The 17,599-nt window shown below is 33.8% G+C and overlaps 1 protein-coding gene across 1 annotated transcript; it reads left to right on the top strand.

The window, feature by feature from the left end:
- The first annotated feature begins 520 nt into the window (after nt 1-520).
- On the top strand, nt 521-17,116 carry LOC123704636 (U1 small nuclear ribonucleoprotein 70 kDa). Its single transcript, XM_045653037.1, has 10 exons — nt 521-891; nt 2,433-2,615; nt 2,979-3,041; nt 3,646-3,727; nt 6,565-6,666; nt 8,459-8,614; nt 10,843-10,942; nt 14,121-14,193; nt 16,184-16,343; nt 16,980-17,116. Exons 1-10 carry the CDS (start codon nt 748-750, stop codon nt 17,090-17,092), a joined length of 1,176 nt encoding a protein of 391 aa, XP_045508993.1. The 5' UTR covers nt 521-747; the 3' UTR covers nt 17,093-17,116.
- Nucleotides 17,117-17,599: the final 483 nt, after the last annotated feature.

The raw sequence follows: 17,599 nt of genomic DNA, 5'->3' as shown, positions 1-17,599 counted from the left end.
GTGATAGTGGATTTCAATTTTGTGTATTTTCTAGTATCGTTTTTGCAAGATAGAACTGCACATTTCACCACTTTTATTCGTAAATATGAAAAAAATCCAGAGCAACGCACTTCGTGAGCACTCAACCACGACTGCGAGCGCTCGCGGCGGGAGCGTCGTGTTGTTCCCACCTGTGCCTACTGTTCCCACTTGGTTGTTCGCACTCTATAGATAGTATATATACTCTAAGCTTCTTATACCTACTATTTAAAATTTATGTCAAAATTTACGCCTCTTTTGATTTTTCTTTTTAATTTTTTGTGAGACTTCAAGGCAACTGCCAACTGGCAACCCTTGTGATAAGTCAATTAAAATTTTCATTACGTTTTCGTCTAAAATATTAATTGAATACATAATAATAAATTACACTGAAGTAGATTCTATGGGACGTATTGTACACTTAAATTCACAGCTTAATTTTTATGCTTGTGAATTTATTAATGCATTTATTAACACTAGCAATATCATAGTGAAGCCAAATTACAAGACGAAACGTTTTCAAAATGGCCGCCATTCTATAGACATAGTTAGACAGTTTGCAGTATTTTGATCAACTATTTCTAATTACAAACTGCAAAATTCAATTATAATTAATAACTGTGATATAGCTAGTGAATGCATCGATAATTGTGAATTTTATTGAAGTGACTGGGGGAGTATTTACTTAGTGACGGTCTAAAAAGCAGACAATCGCATGGGGTTAACAAAATGACGCAGTTTTTACCCCCAAACTTGCTTGCATTGTTTGCGGCGAGGGACCAAATCCCTTACTTGCCGCCTGCAGCCAAGTTGCCACATGAGAAGAAACAAAAAGGCTACGATGGAGTCGGCGCTTTTCTCAATGTATTTGAGGTTAGATATTACATTATGCATTATTGATGCATTTTCTCTATTATGCAAATTAGCGTTATAGGGTGTGTAACACATGAAGCGTAGAACATTTTTGATCAATTTTTACTGTTTGCTGAGATTTTTTGACCATATTATGATAATAGAATGTAGCTCTCCAACTAGCATAAATGGATCAAGAATAAATACCATGTCATTATCATTCTACAGCCTGGAATATCTTGAAATCGTCTACAATAACGAAGTCAAAACATAAGAGTTTGCCATATTACATTCATATTACAAAAAAAGTTGTATACAATTGCCTCAAATCCAAACTGAATCTCTATCAAAAAGTAATGTACCAACTTCACACAAGAACAACAGCTGTACACATTTTATCTACCAGATTATATGCTGTAATAAAAATAGTTTGTAAAATCAACTGCATTGATCAATCCATTTTATAACATTGATTATAGTTATAAACACAAGTTCATACAAATTTTGAACACTTATGCATTAGAAATTTATTTTAAACTAGCTTTCCACCAGCAGCTTCGCCCGCGCAGTCAAAGAAAAACCCGCATAGTTCCTGTGGGATTTCTGGGATAAAACCTATCCTATTTCCCGGGGTAAAAAGTAGCCTATGTCTTTTCTCGGGTATCAAAATATCTGTATAGCAAATTTCATGCAAATTGGTTCAGTAGTTAAGGCGTGATTGAGTAACAGACAGACAGACAGAGTTACTTTCGCATTTATAATATTAGTATGGATTGTTGTTAATTATTGAGGTAATTATCTTCCGGTGTAATTAATTAAGTGTAATAGCTGAAAAGAACTTTGTAAAAATAATTCAATGTACCGAAAATTAAGATTTCTTTTTCTGTTGAGACTTGACAAGCATTGCATCTTTTCGTATTTATTTGTAATTTATGATGAGTTTTTATAACGATGATAGAAGATAAAAGAAGTAGGTATATAGATTGTTTTCAATAAAAAACCAAGCCTCTATTATAGTTTTCTGCCAGTTCAGCTGTTATTGAATCCCACTAAAACATGCACATCCAACACAAGCACTCGGATAAGTTCTGAGATCCAATGTAGAGCCAAGCGTCTAACTCTACAAGCCGTGAATATTTAACCAACTATACAATTTTAAACTGTAAGATTTGACGGTTTTGTTACATGTTGCTCAACCTGAAATAGAAACTGTGACGTCAGAACAACACTGATGGCATCAAGGGAACAGCGCCTATAGCATCTCTTCTTTCACGCTACAAGTGTTCTCTAAAAAAAAATGTGTGCGTGTACTAGTGTACACACCTAAGAAGTGAAACTTTTTTATGACCTTATTTTCAAAAAATAATTTACTATATGCAACTTTACAGAAACACGTCGAATCACGCGTGGTAGGGATAAGAAAAAGATGGCGAGTAACGGAAAAATGTCAAGCGTAACGAAAAAATGTTACACTAAATTTTTTTCCAACCCCGTTAAAGAAGTTTCACTTCAAAAATTCTCTAAAAAAAATAATCAACATACAGTTTTGACCCATTCCACAGCACCCATCAGAAACCCCCCCGCCCACGCGCGTGGAGACCCGCGAGGAGCGCCTCGAGCGCCGCCGCCGGGAGCGAGCTGAACAAACTGCGTATAAGTTGGAGCAAGAGATCGCGTTGTGGGACCCGAGCATTAACCCACGGGCCACAGGGGATCCGTTTAAAACACTGTTTGTTGCTCGCGTGGTGAGTTGTAGTGATATTATATTTTTTAGCTCATTAATTTATTCTTATCTGTACTAATATTATAAAGCTGAAGAGTATGTTTGAACGCGCTAATCCCAGAAACAACTGGTCCGATTTGAAAAATTAATTCGTTTATTTTTTAGCTCATTAATTTATTCTTATCTGTGCTAATATTATAAAGCTGAAGAGTTTGTTTGTTTGAACGCGCTAATCTCAGAAACAACTGGTCCGATTTGAAATATTCTTTCGATGTTAGATAGCTCATTTATTGAAGAAGGCTATAGGCTTTGTGATGATATTATGTGAGAAATTTATTAAGTATCAATAACTATTTACAAACTTAATATAAATATTGACTTTCAGAACTATGACACATCTGAGTCGAAACTCAGAAGAGAGTTTGAGGGCTATGGACCAATTAAAAAGGTGAGTTTATTTATTTACTTATATGTTTTTGTATATAGGTAACGTTTATAATAATGAAGAAAGGCAAAATCGTACATAGAAAAAGTTTCAGCATTAAAACATTTTTAGTCACTTTTAATATTATGTGTCAGTAAATTATAAGTATATTCACTTTGAAATGATTCGTGATTATAAATAAAAATAATAAAAATCATTTATTTGGAAATAATACATGACTTCAAAACAATTTAGACACGACGATCGCCTCAACTAGGAGTATACCTGTGCTAGAGTCGCTAGAGACGATCGACGCCTTCCTCTCCAGACTTAGCCAGTATTGTTTAATTAACTTATAAATACTAGTAGTTACATATTTTTTTAAAGTACAGAATAATTAGGAACAAATTGAGTAATTATTGATTGAGTTTTGTTTCAATATAAAGCTGTACTTTCACATTTTTTTTTAATACAAAATTAAAATTCTCAATTATACATAACAGAAGTATAATTTACCTACAGACAACGACTTTAAACGAATTTTAAACGTGATTCATTCATAGCGTTAAACATTTTAAAATTTCTAAAAATGCGGGTAGTTTAAATAATTTGATAACCAATTTGCCAGATATACCTAGTGTATAACAAGGAGGACGGCAAGCCGCGCGGCTACGCGTTCATCGAGTACGAGCACGAGCGGGACATGCACTGTGAGTACACGCACAGACATACAGACACACAAACACGGATATATACACACACAGACGCAGATACGCATACATAAACACGCATACATTTATACAAAAACACACGAAGACAGATACATAAACGCGCGCGCGTACATATACACACACACAAAGATACGCCCGCACACAGACACGCATAAGGATATGTACACAGATACGTGTACTTAAACACGCACACACACGTACATATGTACACAAAAACATATTATAGTGGTGGCACTTTAATATTCGATCAATATATGAATTTTTGACACTTTTTATGACGCCATTACAGAAACGTTTTTTTTTCTGTAATGGCGTCAAAAAAAAAATGTTAAAAGATGTAAATTATAATGCAAGTTAAAGTGTGACCACTAAGTATGTAATAATACATAAAAAATAATATAAAATATTTGTCGAATGCATATATTTAAAGCCTTACTAATAAACATTTTTAATCTGTGATTAAATCTTTTCTTATCTTTTGTCTCATTCTCTCTCGAATTGCAACACAAGAGAGAAGGAGACAAAACATTAGATTTATTAGTAAGTGGGTTAGATTGGAATATTATGTTGTTTGAGCGGGCTGTTTTACCATTTTGGAGGGATTATACATACAAGTTCTATAATCTTATTGCTAATATATTTGATTAATGACATTTTTTTCTTTCTAATGATGATATTTCCCTACAAAATGGTATCAGCCCGTGTCCCGCGCGCAACGATATCATTAATGAGTGGTTTTTTCTATTCGCACCACAGACCCAGCCGTTATGACCAATGCCTCTCGAGTACGTCAACGTTGTTTATAGGTTTGTATGTGGTAAGACGCCAACATACAACTGTACTAGATTTATTTATTATGGGGCGGTATAATGATAAATTATTAGAAAAATAGGCTAATGATAAATATCATTAGTGAAATAGGTTGAATAATATTGTGGTAAGACGTTAAAATATAACTGTACTAAGTTTAATTTGGGGCGAAATAATGGTAATAATCTTTAGGGAAATAGGTGTCTTGTTGATGTGGTAAGAGGTATGTTAACGATACTAGTTGAATGAATAATGGGGCGAAAATATCATTAGGAAGGATAAATATCATTACGGAAATAGGGGAATGATGTATATCACTAGGGCAATAGGTTCAAAGATGACGGTGGAAAGGTCTTAAATGGAGGTTTGTAGTGAAAGTGGTAAAGGACTTTTAGTACTTATTTGAAAAGATGAAAATTTTTTATAAGAAAATAATACAAATATCGTGATTGGTAAAAAAATAATACACTAATCGCGATTGAAATTTCGCTAATGAAATGACATTTGAATGGTTTTTGAGATGTGAGTGCTTGTTTGATTATACAAGTAGGTATGTAATAGTCGTAAAAGACAGGTTGGGATTTCTTTAAATAATTTCAAATTTATAATCTTTTGCCGTCTAAAATTCTGCAGAATAAATGACGAAATTTACTTTTGCACTATATATTTAAAGTAACTTTTTCGCATTTAAAATGTGAGTAGAAACACTTATATTAAATTTGAATAGTAGAAAATGCGCCATTTTTTTTAAACAAATATACTTTTGGGGGTAGTCACATAAATAACGATAATTATCAACACCATAACGCCATGTCCGTCACAAGGATAAGTATGGTTTCAAATTATTCTTTATAAAATATTTAGTTTTTATTTTTCTTTTATATTTTTTGTTATTAAATAAATTTAAATAAAAATTTGCGCAAAAATGGGATTAACGTAAGTAAAGCGCACCAGGTAACTTGGTAATTATTCCGAAGGAACGGGCGCAACGGGATTAAAAAATATATATATAAAAAGTAAGTAAAAATGTAAGAAATTTAACGTAAACGAGGGTAGGTATCAAATTTGTTTTTATTTTCACGGCGTCACGGCTCGGTCGGTAGGTATATCGTGTTTATTTTGTTATTTCTCAATTGATTTGCAATTTTGAGCCCTTTTTTGTATGTAATAAAGTCGATTTTTACTTGATAAATCGTCAAATAGATTTATTACGCAAAAGTCGATCTTATTACGTACAAAAAAGGGTCAAAATCGTTTGTACAACCACATATTGTGTTGTGTAAGAGAACAACGTCAATTGGGAAATGTATCTTATTGCAATATCAATAGAGTTGATATTGCAATGTATGTGTTTTTTCAGCGCTACAGTGAAAGTCTGTATGGATATTGGTATTATTTGTTGTATGTATGTCCATGCAGACTTTGTTGATTGTCTGTCCCACGCGTGTGCCTCGTCGTTTTAAGATAATTTGAACATTTTGTGCTGATTGAAGTTTGTTGAAACTTTGGACAACACATTGCAAGAAATTTTTTGAAAATGAATAAATTTCCATTTTTTCGCACTTTTTTTGCTACAATCGTGTTTTTTCTACAGCTGTGTCTTTAACTTTGATAAGTTATTTACAAGTTAATTTAATCAAAATAGAACCTTCCGCGAATTAAAAAACTTTTACTATTAGGTATATTATTCTTTCAATCACGTCTTCTACGCATTTTTTCAAAATGTAAGAATGCCTTTGAAGTGCCTTTAGAAGAAGTCTAACCGAATATATAAGTATTCGTTTTAAACTAAGCATCATGTACAAAAATTGCGAAAAACCTAGCTAAATCATAATGAAGCAGCCGCTAGCTAAATGATATTCAGAATGACATGATTGACTAAATTTTTATATTTTTATATACCAAAAAAAAAAAAAAATGCGAAAAATCACAAAAAATCACCAAAAAACCGAGGCACATGCGTGGCACACACACAGTACAGCCAATACAACGCACACACATTGCAGCCGCGTACAAGCACGCAGACGGCAAGAAGATCGACGGCAAGCGTGTGCTCGTGGATGTGGAGCGGGCTAGGACTGTGAAGGGCTGGCTGCCGAGGAGATTGGGTGAGTGATACATTCACACACATAGTATAACAAAAATTCAAAATTTATTTCTTTTTTCCCAATTTTTTACATAATTTCACATAAGTTTTAAAATTATATATGTATGTTAATCAGCCATCTGGTTTCCACAACACAAACGAAAGCTTAGTATGGGATCAGATCGTGCCGTGTGTGAAAATTGTCCTGAAGTATTTATTTATTTAAGTTTTAAATCCCTGGTTAACCCACTAGAAAAAAACACACACAACTAAAAAATTTACACTAATATTATGAAGAGGAAAGATTTGACTGTTTGTTTGAATTGAATAGGCTCTGGAACTAATGGACGGAGCCGGGACCAGTTGCTAGTAGTATATAAAAATGTATCCATGTCTCCACGTTGTTAAATTGTTAAATAAATAATTCAATCGATTTCGATACCTATTTGAAAGAAAGAAAGATAATTATTTCATACTCTGTTATATTATGTTACAAATTCATTACAATCTGTTTTAAAACTGATCAAATGTGTATTTTAATTAATTATATTTTTTTCAATCAGTAAAAATTTGGATGGCAAAATACGCGGCTATAAAGGAGAATGCCCATGAAAGTATGGACCACAATATAGTGTTGCGTCAATGCCAGAGTGGTTTTGGAGGGTTCTTCGATATTCAAAAGATTTTTATCAATTGATTTTTTTGTGATAAAAACAGGGGTTTTCAAGATATTGAGAAAAATGTGAATTTATGTAGTATAAATTTAGGTAGTATTTTATCGTCTGAAGGTTATTTTTCGTTTAACATATTTAATCTATGCGTAGAGCTAATGCTTTCAGACAAAGTCTATCTGTTCATCGGCTAGTGTAGGTAAATCTTCCGGGACAGATTTCAAGTAAACCTAAATATATATTTAAAAAATACCAATAGAGTTTATATTCGGTTTACATATTGTTGTTGTTGTTTGAATCATTTTTTCACTACATATTCGAAGAAAGAAACAAATAAGAAATAACTGGTTATCTACCAAGCTATGTCATAATAATATTTTTAGATATAATATATTTATATTATTTTCTTCACTATCTATGTTAAAACAACCTACAGTGTATAAACAATACCTTACAGAGTGATTTTAGGTAAATTGATTTTTTGTAATTCAATGAAATAAATAATGGATATTAATACATTTAGCTATTTACCATAGTAAATGTCATAATATTTACTTGGTTACCGTGGTAACCGATAATGGATACTAAATCTATGGTAACGGATCTAAACAATTACATATCTTATTAGATTTTACAAAACATTCCCTGATCAAAATATATTTTCCGATGGTAAGAAGGCCTCTAAATTGCCGAGATTTTTTTTAATAGTATTTTTATCTTGATGCATGAGAAAAACCAGTACCAAAAATGGGCATTCTCCTTTGCTAAACCTAACCTATACGAGTGATACCTTTACGGAGTACCCCAAGGTACACCACTTGGTCCATTGCTATATTTTACCTATAAAAGTGGCAAATTTGATTTTTTAACCGAACCACAATTTTTTTAACCGAAAAGATAATCTATATTAATATTATTAAGCTGAAAAGTTTGTTTGTTTGAACGCGCTAAGATTAGCGCGGTCAAATGAGATCAAGAACTACTGGTTCGATTTGAATAATTCTTTCGGTGTTAGATAGCCCATTTATCGATGAAGGCTATTTATCATCGCGCTAAGACCAACAGGAGCGGAGCACTGCGGGTAAAACCGCAGGGCACAGCTAGTATATATTTATGTATGTATTTATTATTATTTATTTATAGGTGGCGGTCTCGGCGGGACCCGTCGGGGCGGCAACGACGTGAACATCAAGCACTCTGGTAGAGAAGACAACGAGCGCGAGCGGGAGAGATACCGCCTCGAGCAGAGAGACCGGGACCGCGAGCGGGACGAGCGCGGGGCGAGGGACCGGCCCGAGCGTGAGTACCGTGTGTTTACATGTGGGGACCGCGAGAACGACGGATTTGTTCTGTTTTGTCATCAATCGGGTTTTTTCGGAACCGGGTAAACCCGGGTGCATGCCTTAATTGATTGACTGATCGATTCAATCAATTGATTGATTGATCGATTGATTGATTGATTGATCGATTGATTGATTGATCGATTGATATCTTACGTGTGTACATTAGTACCTACACGCACACATTTTTTTTTATAATCAAAATGAAATGGAAACAAAATGAGAAACAGGTCTTTTTAAAGTCGGTTAATCAATATCGAGTAAAACAGTAGGCGTAGTCTCGACACTAATCGACATCGATATCGACCGAAATCGGTCGGTAACTAACGATTATCAGTAACCAATCAGTAACTATAGTATAGACCTAAAACATTTAGTGTTCTTTTTCCAAGAAATTTAGCTTAGTTTTAGGGAATTCTAATAAATTTTTTTCGTAATTGGACCATTTTATTTTATTTGTATTCATCTGTATAATTTTATTATCCTAGAAGTTCAAAAAGAAATTAATGGAATATGAATGCAATAATTTAGGCTGAATAATAATTTACTATATGCAACTTTACAGAAATACGTCGAATCCATTTTCTGTATTTTTCAATTTTTATTTTATTACTAATTAATTATACAGGGTTACTTGTAAAACACCAGCAACCTCGCAGGACAAGTCAGCTAACATCATAAGTAACAACATTTGTTCTACAACTTTTGGTATAACGAATTATTTTTAAATGATTAAACTTTTATTGTACTCTCCTAACATTTGTAAGTCTATGTTCTATTCATTATCGGATGGACGACGCGACGCCCCCTTCCTCTCGTTCGCTTCTCGTTTACATAATTTATTTATTTATTTAACAGTTTTATGTACCATTACAAATTTTACAAACTATAATATTAAAAGAAAAGGAAACATTCACAGCACATAAGGCAACCTTATCGCTTATCAGCGATCTCTTCCAGGCTGCCCAAGGTAAAGGATAAAGATTAATATTAAATGGGTACACGGGTGGCAATGAAAATAAAGATGAAAGAGAGAAAATAAAATACATATTATATGAAAAATAAAAGAGGATATAATACATACTATTATTTTGAAGCAAAAGCTAAATCAGAGAAATTTTTATTTAAAAGAGTTTTAAAGGAACTTTTCGAGGAAGCTCGTCTTACAGCTATAGGCAAAGAATTCCAAAGTCTGATAGCGGTTATTACAAAGGATTTACCAAGGAAACTAGTGTGGTGAGGAGGAAAGCTAAGGAGAAGGTTATTATTATATAATTTTTGGGAGGCGTAGAGTTTATAATATTCAAACGGAAAATTAAATGAATATTTATTTTTGTATGACAATAAAACCTAACAAATTATCAAAAGTCGTAGAACAAATGTTGTCACTTGTGATGTTAGCCATCTTGACCTGCGAGGTTGCCGATGTTTTACAAGTAACCCCGTATATTTGTTATTAAAGTGAAACTTTTATTACATCGTCTCAAACTTTTTGGTCTGTGTAGCGCATGTCGCGTGACGCACGATACGTACGATAATTATCGTACAAATGCGATAATTTTTAATTTTTTAGTTAAATGTTTAATAGTGTGAAAAAAAGTTTCACTTTTACCGTGGTTTCATAAATCCACACACACTTTTTTTGCATTCATTATAGTAGAGCCATTTTAATAGGCAACATTTGACAGTTCAACAAAATTCAACAACGTAACCTAGTAACGACGACATAGAATAACATGATATTTCGTTTTGTTAGAACTCTGCACATTTGCTTAACTTTTTTCAATTACGATTACATATTTATAATAATAATGACCGATACAAGTAATTTTAAGATTTCATTTTACTGATAAACCATTCTAAACATAATAAACAATTTCTGAATTGAACAACTGACGTCGCTACAATTTTGTGTCAATAAACCTTTTTTCTTTTTAAATACCAGAGACGTTACTCTAAAAATCGAAATCTGACATCTAGAATCGAATGCATTGATTGCTTGTGAATAAAAATCATCATAAATTAATAAATTCGATTGACAAATGTTTCAAATCCGTATCGATTAATTCACTTTAATCGATGTTTTTAAGCAGGTTACCTCTCTTCGAAGATAAAATTGATAGACGTCAAATGTTGCCTATTAAATTGGCTCGACTATAGTACAATACATACATATAACATATCCAGGCGGTGCCCGTCGCCGGACTCGTTCCCGCTCGCGGCGCCGCTCGGGCTCGCGCGCACGGCGCCGCTCGCGGGACAAGAGAGATGACGAACCGCAGGACAAGTTAGTAACGTGTTATATACAGTGAAACTTGGTTCAGTGGGACCTGGATAAGTGAGAAACCTCCATAACTGGAACTCATGCTGAGGTCCCAACACTTTGGCACTGAATTACCTCTGTTAGTGGGACGAGGTAAACCTCTATATCTGGGATTTGTTCTTTCGATTTATCATCATAGTCACCTCTATAACTGAGACAGCGAGTAAACTTTGTACGCATAAACCTCTGTAACTGAGATAACGTTGTTTGTTTACTCATTCTTATTCTACCCACAAATTCCACACGTAATTCCAAGTACGTACCTAAGTACAAATTTTTAGCTTCAATTACGTTCAATTTTAGTTTCGCTTTACTATCATACAGATGTTTTTTTTAATGATCGCACCTGTATAACTGAAATAACCTGTATTCTCACCTCTATTAATGGAAACCTCTGTAAATGAGACAGATATTTATTTTTACTTGTATATCTGAGACACTGGGTAAGTGGAATACCTCTATAAGTGAAACGACATTGCAGGTCCCTTGATGTCTCACTTAACCAGGTTTCACTGTATATACGATAATGCGCATGGAAATCTTCGGTAACTGTCAAATTCCCGGAGCGTCCGAAGACGATATGTATATAGAGTGGTTAAATGCATTTTCTTCATGCATAGTTTAGTAAAATTTGTTTAGTCGAATGATATAAAAATTAATAATGCGCATGCAAATATTCGCTAATTGTCGTATTTCCAGAATATATTTCATTTGACTAAACAAATTTTACTAAATTTTATTATAATTATATATGTATATATCCATACTAATATTATATAATGCGAAAGTAACTCTGCCTGTCTGTCTAATACTCAATCACGCCTAAATTACTGAACCAATTTTTATGAAATTTGATATGGAGATATTTCGATACCCGTGACAGGACATAGGCTACCTTTTATTGCGAAATATGTACCACGGACGAAGCCGGGGCGGACCACTAGTAAAATATAGACAAGTTAGTTTATAATGATATATAAACAAATTAGTCTTATTTTATACTAGCTTTCCACCCGCGGCATCGCCCGCGCAGTCAGTGACAAACCCGCATAGTTCCCGTTCCCGTGGGATTTCCGGGATAAAACATATCCTATGTCCTTTCTCGGGTATCAAAATATCTCTATACCAAATTTCATGCAAATTGGTTCAGTAGTAGAGGCGTGATTGAGTAACAGACAGACAGACAGATAAAGTTACTTTCGCATTTATAATATTAGTATGGATGTGTATTTGTATAGAGATTGTAATTATATAATATAAAGTACACGAGTGCTGCAAATATTAGTAAAACACATACACACACATACACACGTGCTTTTAACACGCAAACACACAACAACGTACACGCTCTTTTATGTAACAACTAACTTTCCGCCGCATAAAACCTGCATAGTTCCCGTTCCCTTGGGATTTCCGGGATAAAAAATAATAGTTTAAAAAAACTAAAAAACACGCTTTTTATAGAAAACCGAACTAAAAAATAGAAAATTTTATCAAATTAGTGTATTGTCATCGGTCCTCAATAAATCTACAAAGTTTGAACGAAATCTGGCCGTTTAAAGTGGGTCAAAATCGCGCCCAAAGAAGTCGGTTACAAACATACAAACATACAGGTGAAGCTAATATAAAGCGTGTAAAAAGCAGCCTTGTCTCACTCTGGGTCTTCAGCTACCTTCAATCTACAAACTAAATTCCACTGTAATCGATTCAGTAGTATTTGCGTGAAAGAGTAATAAATATACACACGTAACATGCACATACATCCATCCTCACAAACTTTCGCATTTATAATATTAGTAGGATATAAACAAGTGATAACTGCGTTAAAAACAACCGACTTCAAACTTGCACTTGCAAAATTTACAAATACCTACAGACAAAAATGCTCATAAAATAAAAACTACTGGGCCTGTCCGAATAAAATTTTTATGGGACCAATTCGACACCATCCCGCATCGAACAAAAAAAGAATCACGTAAATCGGTTCAGAAACCTCGGAGTAATCGGTGTACATACATAAAAAAATATATATATACCGGCCGAATTGATAACCTCCTCCTTTTTTTTGAAGTCGGTTACAAAAACACTATAATGTACCTGCACGAATGCTGCAGCTATTAATAAAACACGCAAACACTCTTAACAATTTTTTTATGCTCAGGACTGATTCTGATTATGTACGAATCAGTTAATCGGCGTTGTGCTATATTCTATGTAATTATTTATGTATTATCTATACATATAATAAATCTGTAGAAGGGTCAATTCTGTACATTGAAAATATTGAAAAAATAAATACCAGGGGGTGTTACTGGATCGATACCAAACCCAAATATGTGATTAAAAAAAATTTTGTCTGTCTGTCTGTCTGTATGTGAAGGCATCACGTGAAAACTAACGGTTCGATTTCGATGAAACTTGGTACAATTATACCTTATTATCCTGGGCATAAAATAGGATACTTTTTATCCCGGAAAAATACGTAGAAAAAAAAAAATCTTATTTTTTCTTAATTTTTCCGCGCGGACGGAGTTGCGGGCGGAAGCTAGTATATTATAATAAAGCTGTTACAAGCGCAAAGTGTTTATTTATTTATTTAAACAGATAACATACTCACACGCTCACACACACGTCCACACACACTAGGTGCTTTCACAGCCTGAGCCTGTTCAAATTCAAATTATTTATTGCACACCAATACATTTTTATTACATACATATTAGCAACCTTATGCAGGTATTGCAATACAATATTATATATTAATTACATCATATTGTCACATACATAAAAATTTTACAATAATCAGATTAAAAAATAACAATAATGATTGTTGGGCAGAGAATTAAAACGCAGACTTATTCACATCGTATATTCGTATCACAATGCGTATCACAATCGACAGCCACATTGAAAGGTAATACAAGAAAAAAGTAAAGCGCGAGCTATACGCTTCGCAAGCACAGATAATAAAAAACTATATTTAATCTGTAAATGACGCGCGAACTTCGTTTCACACACGAACAATGATAATATACAATTTAGATCTGTCCGGAGTTATATTGAGTCTGTGTATATAATATATCATTTATTTCGTTTATCTATATGTATATTTATTATTAAATGTATGTATGTATGTCCGCAGACGTCGTCGTCGTTCCCGTTCCCGGTCGGAGCGGAGACGCGAGAGACGAGAGCGGGACAAGGACAAGGATAAGGTGATACAAACAAGTGATAACTGCGTTAAAAACAACCGACTTCAAACTTGCACTTGCAACATTTACAAATACCTACAGACAAAAATGCTCATAAAATAAAAACTACTGGGCCTATACGAATAAAATTTTTATGGGACCAATTCAACACCATCCCGCATCGAACAAAAAAAGAATCACGTAAATCGGTTCAGAAACCTCGGAGTAATCGGTGTACATACATAAAAAAAAAAAATATACCGGCCGAATTGATAACCTCCTCCTTTTTTTGAAGTCGGTTAATAACCAACGGTCTTACTAATTAAATGTTACCCATTCGCTATGCAATGGATTATAGTCGAGCCAATTTAATAGGCAACATTTGACGTCTATCAATTTTATCTTCGAAGAGAGGTAACCTGCTTAAAAACATCGATTAAAGTGAATTAATCGATACGTACATAAAACACTTGTCAATCGAACTTGAAACACGTTTATTAATTTATGATGATTTTTATTCCCAAGTAATCAATGCATTCGATTCTAGATGTCAGATTTCGATTTTTAGAGTAACGTCTCTGGTATTTAAAAAGAAAAAAAGGTTTATTGACACAACATTGTAGCGACGTGAGTTCTTTAATTCAGAAATTGTTTATTATGTTTAGAATGGTTTATCAGTAAAACGAAATCCTAAAATTACTTGTATCGGTCATTATTATTATAAATATGTAATCGTAATTGAAAAAAGTTAAGCAAATGTGCAGTTCTAACAAAACGAAATATCATGTTATTATATGTCGTCGTTACTAGGTTACGTTGTTGAATTTTGTTGAACTGTCAAATGTTGCCTTTTAAAATGGCTCTACTATAGTTATTGCAATAACCTGTCTTGTTTTTATGATTGACGTTTCATGTGAGCAAGAGCAGGACACAACCACACCCCAGACACTCCATACAAAATTATAGTTTTGACAGTCACACTGTAGAGACTGCAAATGTGTGTGTTAACGCTTTATGGTTGGCACATTTGTGACTAGCGTAAAAAAAAATTCGCGTTTTTCTGATGAAAAACATCCGTAAACAGCACAATATCTGACCATTTTCTACGAAAAACGATAATCACAAATCCAAAATAATAAAATTACTTTGTCAATTTGATTAATGTTGTCAATCTTCGTTGCGTATCGTCCTTGCAGACAAATGCGGGCCATTTTGAGGCTGATAGTGCGGGGTGAGGTAAGTGTTTAATTTTGGCGGGAGGCGGAGAGTGTCCGTTCTGTAGCGTTTAGCTACTATTATATATTCTGTGACACAGCTATGGTAGAAAATGGTAGAAATTTATCCATTGTTTAACTTTTTATCAGTAAGGCTGTTAATATTTTGTGTTTGATGTTATGCGAATTACGAGCTCTACAGCTGGTTCACCCAAAAAATTGTTTACTTTGTAAACTAAATTTTAATCTATACTAATATTATAAAGCTGAAGAGTTTGTTTGTTTGAGCGCGCTAATCGCGGGAACTACTGGGCCGATTTGAAAAATTCTTTCGGTGTTGGATAGCCCATTTATTGAGGAAAAACCGGCGGTTTCACCCGCATTGCTCCACTGGTGTTGGTCTTAGAGTGATGATATATAGCCTATAACCTTCCTCGATGGGTTATCTAACATCGAAATATTAGTTATAAAAAATATTAATTCTTAGTTCCTGTGATTGGCGCGTTCAAACAAACAAACACTTCAGCTTTATAATATTAAATATAGATTTGTTATTTAATTATTTGGCGAGTTGTGTTATTGTGTTTTGTTTTTGTCAAATTATTATAGTATATACAGGCGCAGAGCATTATTTCGTTGTTCTTAGTTCGTTCGAAAAGATGGTATGCAATGTTGTAATACTGAACAACACTGAATACGAGTTTTCGTTTACACTAAAAGATCACGAAATAATGTTCTAGCGAAACAATGTGAATTGTGTACTGAGCATAATTCAAACAAGTTTTTTTTTTAATTTTCAGGATAAAGACGGCAAGGACAAGGACCGGGATGGCAAGGACAAGGACAGAGATGGCAAGGACCGGGATAAGGACCGGGACAGACGTCGCAGGAGGGACAGAGACAGACGCGAGCCTAAAGTTAAACCGGAGGATATTAAGATCAAGGAGGAGCCGCATGATGGTGAGATTTCATTATAACTGTAATAAAAATGAAAATAATATATTACTAGCTTTCCGCCTGCGGCTTCGCCCGCTTTATTTAAAATCTAATCACTACATAGTATAAAACAAAGTCGCTTTCTGTCCCTATATCCCTTTGTATGCTTAAATCTTTGAAACTACGCAACGGATTTTAATGCGGTTTTTTTAATAGATAGAGTGATTCAAGAGGAAGGTTTTAGTATATAATTTATTAGGTTTTAGACAAAGCGGGCGAAGCCGCGGGCGGTAAGCTAGTTAATGATATACCAAAAACTTATGCAAATAATATGATAATAATGATTTAATGTGAACAATACTAGTACTAATTTACAATTTAATTGTAAAAAGTAATACCTACTTGTTTTTAATTATAAAATGTTCGCACGTAAAAAATGTTATTTTAATGTCGATAAAGACTCATTTTAACAATGGGCCGAGCACATGTGTCAAAAATGAAACTTCTTTGTCAAGTTTCAAAGATACCAAAATCATAACCTTACTCCATAATGGGACGGTATTGCCATGACGCGAATTTGAAATTTTTCAACGCGCTTAAGAAAAATGCTTTTAAAAATGTTATTAGCATGAAAAATAATATATTTTTAATAATTTCCAGATTACCCCGAGTTCAGTCTCCCACCGCTCGATGTCCACATCAAGCAGGAGCCGAGCGAGGACGAGAACAAGTACAACCCGGAGGAGGCCAACGGGGACGATTATAATTATTAGATTTAATAAATACTTGATTTTAAACGGCCTTTTATTTTATACTAGCTGTGCCTTATTATATAGCCATCCTCGATAAATGGGCTATCTAACACCGAAATATTTTTTTCAAATCGGACCAGGTTCCTGAGATTAGCGCGTTCAAACAAACTCTTCAGCTTTATAATAGTATAGATATAGGGTCAATGTGGTGTGCGTTACCCAGGCAAAATGTTTTGCTTTAGAGAGATGAGACTTAAACAAATAATTAGTGTATCATGAGGAGCAATTTGTTTACTAATAGCAAAATTTGTTTGAATTGTAGTTTTTAAGTTATTTAAGAAAAACAAATTTTGCTGGAGTAACGTTTGAAACGTTACCCAGGCAAAATCGTCTTTCAAAAATTAGTTTCAGCACGGAACCAAATACATGAATAGATAGCTTTTGTTGCGTAGTAAATGTTTATAAATAGCAAAATTTGTGTGTGGTATAGTTCTTTAGTTATTTAAGATTTTGCTGCGGTAACGTTTT

The sequence above is a fragment of the Colias croceus genome, chromosome 30, assembly GCF_905220415.1.
Source record: "Colias croceus chromosome 30, ilColCroc2.1".
Classification (NCBI taxonomy): domain Eukaryota; kingdom Metazoa; phylum Arthropoda; class Insecta; order Lepidoptera; family Pieridae; genus Colias; species Colias croceus.
Note: the sequence above shows the minus strand (reverse complement) of the source record. Positions and strands in the feature narration are given on the sequence as shown.